The 10,203-nt window shown below is 41.0% G+C and overlaps 1 protein-coding gene across 5 annotated transcripts in view; it reads right to left on the reverse strand.

Annotated features, from left to right (window-relative positions):
* Positions 1 to 10,203, reverse strand: part of GPR155 (G protein-coupled receptor 155) — a 67,846-nt gene continuing 57,643 nt past the window's right edge. For 3 of the 5 annotated variants that reach the window (XM_019522942.1, XM_019522943.1, XM_019522944.1), the window contains 3 exons: positions 7,013 to 7,077; positions 5,700 to 5,837; positions 1 to 2,447 (listed from right to left, as the gene is read on the reverse strand). In XM_019522942.1, coding sequence (XP_019378487.1) covers positions 2,225 to 2,447; positions 5,700 to 5,837; positions 7,013 to 7,077 — 426 coding nt within the window. In that variant the 3' untranslated portion in view covers positions 1 to 2,224. The other 2 variants (XM_019522945.1, XM_019522946.1) reach the window with 2 other exon arrangements.

The following is a 10,203-nucleotide window of genomic DNA, read 5'->3' on the forward strand; positions in this document are numbered from 1 at the left end:
CCTCAGAGACGGATTATTTTGCATCTAAACCTGGGGCAGACTGGATGCATCATACGAAAGGGAATAAGCAGGACCATTTCAAATAAGGAAAAGCAGAGAAAAGATGACTACTTGGCTGAGAACGCACTTTCAAGAAACTAGCCACTAGTCATCAAGTGGATAATTTAACAAATGCAGAAAACCAATCAAATGAAGCTTAGTCCCAAAATATTTCATAGCTGGTATAAGTCAGTTATTCTTCACTTCTATCAATTCACAGTAGGTCCTCCAGCCAATTAAGAAGACGCACTGATAAAATCCATTGAGAAAACAAATGGGATTGCCAAATCACTAGTATAAGAGGACCCTCAAAAAGGACAGAAATAGTTCTTGCAATGTTTACCTTACAGAAGCATCCCATTGCATTTTACAACAAAATATTCAGAAACACCAGATAAAACAACTATAGATTTATTGAGAATTTGCAACATTTAGAAGCCAGTGATAACCACTGCTTCCATATATATACTGTATGTGTATATATGCATATAGATTCAAAATTTCTTCCAAAATAGTTTAACACATCTGTTTTCAGCTGTTGCAACGTCACAAGAGTAAAGCATCCATTTTATCTGTGGCGTATACTAAGCCACGTTACTATAAACGTCAGGTTGTTTGGTTATGAAAAAAGGTAAGATATCCCAGTTTGTACCGCACACAATAGTATGCTGTCTGCATCTATGCACGCTGCAGATTAATGTGCAAGAAAGACTACATGTTTGTCAACAAAAGGATTTGGTTTCTCCTGTCAAAGAAAAAATTCCTTAAAAACAAAAAAAAAGATTTAAAGGGCAATTTTCATACTTGGCTACTCTACTCGAGTAAAAGGTTATTGTGTGGGTCCCCCCAGTTACAATGTTGATTAAAAGTCTGGTAGAAATAATTTAGTATTGGTTTGGCAGTTTTAAAAGGGCAGTAGTTATTCCGTACATCGATTCTATTTTAGCCATTTCAAAATATTTCAGATAATATGGATTCTCAAACTCTATTTTGTATATCGAAAAGATACGAACAATGCAGAGCACTTTGAAATTTTTAGGGAGATACCTGAGTCTTAGTAGAATTTGATTACCTTATATCCATGAAAGAAATGTTTGACAAAAAAGTGAATATTATTTTTTCAAATCCTTAGAAATTCTAAAATCATGTTCAGAAATTCCATAAGGTTTCTTTAGACAAATTTAAAAGTCAGAGCATCTAGTTTAAAAGTTTTTATACTTCGTTAAAAGTTCTGGACCTGATTTGCATAGATACCCACAGCTTCAACTCCCCACAGTAGCTTACTACCTCCAGATTTTGAAGATGAAAAGACTTGATACTCAGAAGGAATTAATAATCTGCTAATCATTCTCTTTTTACAGAGTTACATGCATCAAATGGAAAAAAACCACTCTGGATAACAAATTGTTTAGCATTAGTTCCATCTTCTTTTGTTTCTGCAAGACATTTTTTGTCTCTTTAAGACTTGATTAATTTGTATAAAACCAGGATCTTTGTTGTTATTTGTTCAGCTGCTAATTTCTTGCTCCTAAACCTTTGACATAAATCATATTCACAGCAATTGTCATTAAAAAGCAGAGGATTTCATGTTTATGGGAAGAATAAAATACCTAGGCTAATAAATAAACAGTTGAGCAAAAGTTCCTCATTTTTATGTAAGTGTACAAAGTGACAAGAACAGGAAGATGGTGGAAGGGCAGTAGAAGGAAAGACTGGCTCCATTAAATCATACCGTCTTAACTCAGGGTCAAGATCTCACCAGAGTAAATGCATAAAACATGGTAAAATACAGAATATAATCCCACTAGAATGCATAAATTTTCTATATGGCACTGGCAACTATCAGCTGTTTCGCTGATATTGTTCATGGATATAATGAGGGGAGGAATCTTTTAACTCCTGTTTGTTTTGTTCAAACTGGAAAATAGCTGATGCCAAGTATCTTCTAGTGGTTTAAGTTACATTATTGAAAAATAGATGTTGGCATGAGTGAGCATTCAAAGCAGGTCATTAGCTACAGTTTTTTGGGAGTGAGAGACAGGCAGAACCAGCATTTCTTATGCATTACAAGTAAGAAATAGAATTCTGCAGGAATCAGAAGAAACAGAATGCATCAGGTGTCAGTAGTGAGAGCAGGGGAGATGAACTTGCTTGCTCTTGATTCTCTTCTGAGTACTTGCCCAGGTTAGTACCTCTCATTCACAGCAGATCTCTTACGAACAAAGCGGTAGTACAAGTACTCATCCCGAAATTCAAATTCATTGGTAATATGCTGGACAACTCCTCCTTTCACCAGTCTGTCTCCGTACGTCACAGCTTCACCATGGTCAGAGGCAAGGCCAACTTGGATAAGCCAGTTCACCAGGTCACAGCCAAAGAAGATACCAGTTGATATCTTTGCACCACACCTGTATGTCAAAGGAAGGATTCACCCATATGTTCTGTAAATCTGGTATCACCACTGCACAGTGGGGGAAAGCAAGGAAAAATAGGGGGAAACAAGGAAAGACAGCATGATAGTTAAAAGTATGTTAGAAGGGAACCTGCAAGTTTTGTATACTACGGGTATGCCAATTTTCAGTACCTTATCCTATAAAACACCTCAGTAAAAAAGCAAAATGCATGCAAAGTTGTTATGCCTGTGAGAATAAGCTTAACTTAAAGAGCAATTTTAAGAAACCACACAAACATACTAATAATATTTATTGGATACTTACTTCATATGTATTCATTAGCATGACCACTTCTGTAACAAAATATCTGATTTAATTACATATGGTGTGCCAGTAGCAATAGCTATTTGGCTGCAATTTAACGCCCATCTATAAAACTTTTCTTTACCTGTGTCCATCATGGATGGACTTTCTATATAGTGTAAGTAAGTAACTTAACTGGCTTATTCAGCTAAGTATTTGCCAGAGGGCAACTACTAAGAATAATGTAACATTTAGGATAAGACTGGGTTCATTTCCATCATGCTAATGAGGCAATACTACTGACTTCTAGCCAGTACTTCTAAAAGTATTATTCAGAAATTTACCTTTAGCAATGAATGTTTCTGGTTATCTAAAATCTGTTCTATGGAACCCAAGTGCAGGGTTTCTGAAGTTTGAGCAAACAAAGATGATTAACAGCTATATGAGACAGCAACAGTCAAGGAACATTTTTATATTTTAATTAGAAACAAATAGTGAAAACAAGGTAAGGTTGTTAGCACCTAGTAATGGAGCACCAAAAGAAGAAATATATTACAAACATAGTATCACAGAAAAAGTATCTTTAAAACAAAGAGAAATGAGTGAGAAATTAAATGAGTGGATATTCAGAGGTGCAATAAAAGGATGCACGTTATTTTCTCACAAATGACAAAAAGATTGGAAACGTGTAATATCCAAATACAAAATAAAAAAAATTTGATTTCAAAAACAGAAATTAAAACCCAAAAATGTGTATTACATTTCTCTCTGTTCTGTAGTAGTATGTTCCATCATTTAAACTGTCTATCCAGCTGCACTTTTGTCTGGAGAGAAAATGTTCTGAAACTGAACTATTGTCAAATCCAATTAGTTGGCAGATGACTGAAACAAAAACTAAAGAAACAACAAATTCCAATAATGAGAAGGATAAACATTTTATCTTAACAGGTAGGTATAAAGCATACCTCATCTACTTTATAAAACTATTTTCTGGTGAGCCATATTTTGCCTCTGTGTAGATGAAATAGGCTCCATAGACTGCCTTCCTTCACCTTCCTTACAGGTTGCTTATACATCACAGGAAAATCAGAAGCATCTTAATTAGAACCACTCTTTATTTGTGACAATACAACAGATATTATACAGAACTATCTACCTATTATATAGATTTTTTTTCTTGCTGCTTTTCCTCCAATTCCATCCTAACTCTCTCCCACCCCAGCACTGGAAACCATAATCCTCAATTTGGGGCATCATAATGTATTTCTGAAAGCTCTGAGAGATGTCAAAGACTAAGCAATGCGATGTGCGAACTTGTAACTGGCAAAGAAAAAGTCCTCACCATAGTGAGATTCCTTTTAAGGGTGCTGCACAATATTAGCATTATTAGGTGTGTAAACACCTACATGAGTCACAAGGTAAACTCAGGGATTTCACAGAGGAAATCATAGTGTCAAAAACATCTGCCCTGCTGTGCTCCAAGTTCTGTGCAACAGAACAACTGCTCCAGTGCAGAGACTCTCAACAGAGCTGCTGGGGCATTGGTGCCATCTCAGCCATTTTGAACTGCCCTGTGTACCTCCTGCAGAGGCAGATCGTGACACGGCTACAGCTGGCACATGCACTCTACCTGCAGCCCTTCCTGGTCTGAGATCCCACACTCCTGGAAACAGAGGAGTGTCAGGCAGGTGGGACTGTCCTCTACCCCTCTGTTCCTCGGAGAAGCATGTGGGATTGGGCCAGGAAGGGACTATAACAAGAGCACATGCTCCAGCTGCAGACCCTTGTGCTGCCTAGCCAGAGGAGCCAGGTTGGGATGCAGCAGCCCTGTGCAGCACCCAGCCGCAGGAGCCAAGTTAGACTGAAGCAGCCCTGTGCACCATGTGGCTGTAGAAGCCAGGTGTGGGGACATCCAGGGCAGGTAAGACTACCCTCCTTTTCTCCCCAGGGGCACAGGGGAGTTTTGCCTAAGACATGAAAGTCATTAGTTACATCCTGCCTGCTTTAGGTTTATCAAAAAACCCTGATACAGGATGGAGTGTTGCAGAAGCACCCTGGTTGAGGACCACTGAGGTAGGTGGAAGCAATACAATAGTGGTTCTGAACCAGGGGTGCTACCAAATTCAAAACAGTTGCAGAGGGATACCTTGACTCTAAAAAGGTCAACAGCCACTGCTCTACTCTACCTTCATAATCAAAAAGGGAGTGGAAGCTAAGAGCTGGCATTTTCCAAGGGGTGCTTGGAGTATAACAAGGTTGAAAACCAGTGGCTTAACACCTGAAAAAGTACACTCAGGAGCATAGGCTTTTTGGGATTAGGCTCAAAAGCTTTTGCCCCCTGCAAATACTTTGAGGTGTGGTCTATGCTGCAAAGTTTTGCAAGCACAGGCACACTGGCTAGAAATGAGGAAATATGACATCCCCTGACCAGTGTAGTTAAATGAATAAAAACCTTGATATTAGTTCATTTAGCTTAGCTTGTATTTTTTGGAAGGCAGTTTAACTGGACTGGCAGAAAAATCCCTTTTGCCACCATATGCTGCATCCCCACTAGAGGGCTCTTCCAGAACAGCTATAGCCTTAGAAGTTCCCAACTGAAGAAGACCTATCTAGTAATAAAACAACCTTTTAGAAAACAAAACCAAAAGCAGGACAGAACTAGAAAAGAAGATCTATATTTAACACACACAATATTGCTTCTAAACTCAACATTCTTCAAAGTCTGGCAGGACAAGGCTCTTCGGTGTAGTATTTGTTGGGTCCAATTTTCAGGTAATTCCACCTGAATGTAACAATATGGCTACTTATGTAAAATCCAGGTATGAAAACACTTGCCTAAAATTACATTCTCCGTCTTCAAATTGATGTATCCTTTCAGGGACATGCTGCATTATTACTGCTATACGATGGTCTCTGAACATTCTAGTGCAGTTTATACAAACTTCTCCACAGGACTAGACTCACCTTCTGTCTTTGACAATGCTCCTGACACAGTGATCTCTATGATAGCGAACAAATTGTTGGCATGTCATTCTGATTTCCTCAGGAACAGAAGAATCTGTATGTTCTGCTGCTGTTCTACCACCCCAGAGGAATTCAAATCTGAAAAGTAATTAAGAAAAAACAAACATCAAAAAAATAACTGGTACTTTAAAAAGAAAACATTAAAAAATGTAGAACTCAGACAAAATTTCTCTAAGTTATTTCTGTCATCAGTACTGTGCGTAAAATTGTTATCTCTCTGTGGCCCCCTCTACACGTTATATTTATGCTGTGAGTAACATATCAATCATGGCATAAATGGCAAGGAGACTACATGTGCACCCAATTTAAGTCATTATAACATGGAAAAACAACCCTAAAATGTTCTACATATAACAATGAATATGTTTATGGCCAATTTATGGTGCCTTAAACTGAATGTGTAGCAGGTCAGGGCTGGGGTTGACAATCAGCTGGTTGTCGGTTCCAGCCAGGGACTGCACTGGTGTCTTAAGACTGCAATTCACCAGTAGCCAGTGGCAGTGACATTAGAGCAGGACCAGAAAACTGTAGTTCACTATGGCTGCTTGCACATGTTAAAAAAAATGCATTTTACCAGAACCATCAGCATGTTATACCAACCTTGCTCTGAAGCATCTGTAGAGATAGGGCACTTCAGCAGGACTTTTTGGCATTTTTAGCTAAAGCTGAGTCAATCAGCTTTTAGATAAAACCATCAAAAACCCCCCTAAAGCACAAGGCAGACAAGATTCTTTGGGTAAATCTGGTATCTTTTATTAGTCCAACTAAAATAGTTGGAAAAATTCTTCTTTGCAAGCTTTTGGGTACAAACACACTTCTTTAGACAGAGGGAGAGTCTGAAGTTGTTTTGTGCTCTTCCTGGATGAGATAGAAGCCAGTATCTCATGCTGAATGCAGGTTAGCAAAAATGCAGATGAGTGGCAGTGAGGGTCAGAGGAGGTGAGAGAGACATTAAAGCACCCAATCTTTACAGAAACTGCAGAGCCAGGTTGAAGTAATTCACTGCTTCTTCTGGGCAGGCATAGGGCTCAGCACGGGAACACTAAGTTTAAAGTAAATCACTGGTTTATTTACTTATTTTTAAATGTCTGCAAGCAGCCTTTGTGCACTGAATTAGCCTAATACAAAAAGGGAGGAGATGAAGTGTGGAGCAAAAGCTGAAATGGAGGTTGACATTTTAGAAAACCAATAACATTTTATAACTGTCTTTTGCATTTACTCTGCTTAGATAAATGTTTAAAGATTCAATTTACCTTCTTTTGAATGGCAGAATGATTAGATGTTTATCTAAACCAAAGATACCAAATGAAATGAAGCCCTGAAAAAAAACCACACACACACACAAACGTCAGCATGATAAACCTAGAACCAAAAGTCTAAAAGAGACAGACTGGTACATATATAACAAGCTGTCCAAGAGCCTCTCAAAGAGTTGGTAAATTTACTGATTAAGATAACTCTCTCACATGATGCTACAAACACAGCAAAATCCTTCCAGAGTCTGCATTCAAGGACCAGTTAAAATAATGGGAAAAATAAGCAGATAGCAACTTACTTGCAAACAGGAGGGATTATATAAATAACTTGCAGAGCAGAAAATATCATGCTATAGAAGCCAAGGATGAGTGATTTGTTTAAAAAAAAAAAATCACCAGCTGTTTCTAGCAAACTTGACAAGCATCTCATTTGACCAGACCTCCATCCAAAGGTCATGTAAACTACCAGCATTTTCCCCCTATCACTGTAGATAACTAAGCGATCTATCTGTGTATATACATGCAGATATGACCCTCTTATCAGGCTTCTCCACGTCAGTCCAACACAAGTAACATCAGAATCTCTTCTCAGATAATGAAGCGACTAACTTATGACATTAAAAAGATCAATGCAGGCTGGAAAGGATTTTTTTTTAAATGTAACTTCTTCAGTTTATATGTTATTAAAATAATATTGAAGACATTTAATATAATGGTATTTTGATTATACATTTTAAACTGCTTATCAAAGCAGGGCAACAACATGAAATCTGACACATTTAAACCAGCGTCTGCAAGCAAATTATGGTTCCGATCTGCAATCTACTAGCTCCTTCCAGTAAGCGCCATCTGCCATCAGCTGTTATCAGTTTCAAATGTTAACCGACATCATGGAGAGCTGAGGACATTTTGCAGCTCCTAGGAAGCACTAGCACTAGGTGGGATTACCTTCCATTTTGGCTGCAAGAGCATTTCATATAATTCCAGCAATGTTTTCACCACAGCATCTGGTGAGCACAGGAGGAAAATACTCCTAAATCAGTTCTTGCCATTTTAGCCAAATGACAGCTACTAGAAAAGAGTAAGAGGGAGACCTCAAAGCCACAAAAGCCTGAGGGCTTGTCAACTCAAGAGAGTTACACTGCTATAACTTTGGGCTGTCTTTTCAATCAATGTAGTTATATAGATTCAACAGGCTCAGTGGATACTTATCTGAGGGCATGGACAGGTACAGTTGGAGCACTTCAAAAAGGGGGACATTTCAAAAGCTGTTACATTCTACTTGTTACATATGGACAAGCTGGGACATTACAAATATAGCAAAACTGCTCCAACTCTAATCCTGGATGAAGCAGTGTTAAAGCTGAAGTGACTGGCTACATTACTATGTTCCTGGCTTGTACATGCATTACAATTAGAAGGTAACAGCTGCCACCCTTCTGAAACATTATCATTATGTAATGGCTCCAACCATACCTGCATCCAGACCCTGAGCATAAAAACAGACATCTCCAAACGAAGCAGATCAAGCCAGGGCGGAACTCATCCTGGAACTCATCCTGCCACAGCTACTCCACTGCATTGGGCAAAACAAACGTCACCCATTGTCCTGCATTGGGCAGTGGCCCAATATGGGACAACAAGCAATGTGTTCCCCTTGCCCAGGAATACCCCACATTCCTTGTTGTTCCATGCCTTCTTGCCAGGACCTACATCGCTATGTGCTCTGTGCCAAGGTATGAGCTGGTGTGGGACCTGGGGAATCCCCAACACCCTAAGCCTCCATGCCAGGACCCATGCCTCTGCATGAAGTAGGTAGGACTGTGCAAAATTTCAGCAGTCGTTTCGTTTCAGAGGTGTTTTGGCCTATTTCAGCACCTGAAAAACCAAATCCGAATTGAAATGGGAAGCTCCGAAACTGGTCAGAAGGCTCCAAAATGTTTTGGAAATGTTTCAGAGAATTTTGGAGCTGGGCTTGCAGGGAATCAAAAATTAAGAAGACGGAGGGTAAGGTCAATATCAGAGTAGTCATCTAGCTCCCAGTTCCATTCCCCAGCTCTCTGATTGCTTCCCCCAGCTCTTCCCAGGGGGTCTGCATGCAGGGTTTCAGCAGCCTCCCGCTGCAGGCTGGAACCAGTAGCAGACGCTTGGCGCAGCCTGTGCCGAGTGCTGGGAAGACTGTGGTGTGGCTGAACCCTGACACGCAGATCCAGGGGTCAGACTGAAACCTGACACTCAGATCCAGAGGCCCGCACCCTCCAGGAAGAGCTGGGCAAATGATCAGAGAGACAGGGAATCACACTAGGGACTAGGGAATCCCTGCCGTGAGACCTGGCTCTGCAGGAAGCAGAGATCCAGGCTAGGTTTTCCTTGCCACTGCTGCCCACCCCACATCGCTAGGGCAGCACAGGGCGGGCAGTGGCAGCAAGGAGTCCCCCAGCATGGATCTCTGCTCCCTGCGGAGCCAAGTTGTGTGGCAGGGACCAGCAGGCTTGCTCACTGCTCTGCACTGCTTCCCTGCCCCACAACCTGGCATGGCAGGAATCAGAGAGATTCATGCAGGGGTCTCCTTGCCTGCTCTTCCCCAGGTGAACCACCCATGGCTCCATCCTGCTCCCCACTGGGGCCCTGCAGCCTCCGGCACCAAGCCTCACCCAGCTGGGTAGGGCTGTGTGAAGCTTGCAGCCCATTTGAAACCGATTCAGAGATTCGGCCGAAATGAAACAGGATAGTGATCCAAAACACTGAAACAAATCACTGTCCTCTGAAATGTCCAAATCCAAAATCAAAACACAACCATTTCACCCAGCCCTAGAAGTAGGGGGTAATGTGGGTCCCAACAAGAAGGCACATGGCAATGCAGAACCTGGGGAATTCTTAGTGCCCCATGCTCTGCAGTGAGTGACCCATGCTTCACACAGGTCCTATTCCTCCCCACATCTCCTTGCTGAACCATGCCTCTGTGTGAAGCACAGGTCAGTGCAAGCCCTGGGATAGAGGTATGGGGTGCCAGGGATTCTGTGGGTCCCACGCCTTCACACTGGGACCAGCACAGGCTTTCCCCACTTACAGAGACCAGGATGGGTCTTCATAAGTGGAGAACCCCACCTTTCTCCACTTACAGAAAAGTGCCCCAAGATTCCCCAGGGCATGTCTCTAAGCAGGAAAAGCCAGGCAGGTTTGGCTTC

The sequence above is a fragment of the Gavialis gangeticus genome, unplaced genomic scaffold, assembly GCF_001723915.1.
Source record: "Gavialis gangeticus isolate Ggan-Ray unplaced genomic scaffold, GavGan_comp1, whole genome shotgun sequence".
In the NCBI taxonomy this organism is placed as follows: domain Eukaryota; kingdom Metazoa; phylum Chordata; order Crocodylia; family Gavialidae; genus Gavialis; species Gavialis gangeticus.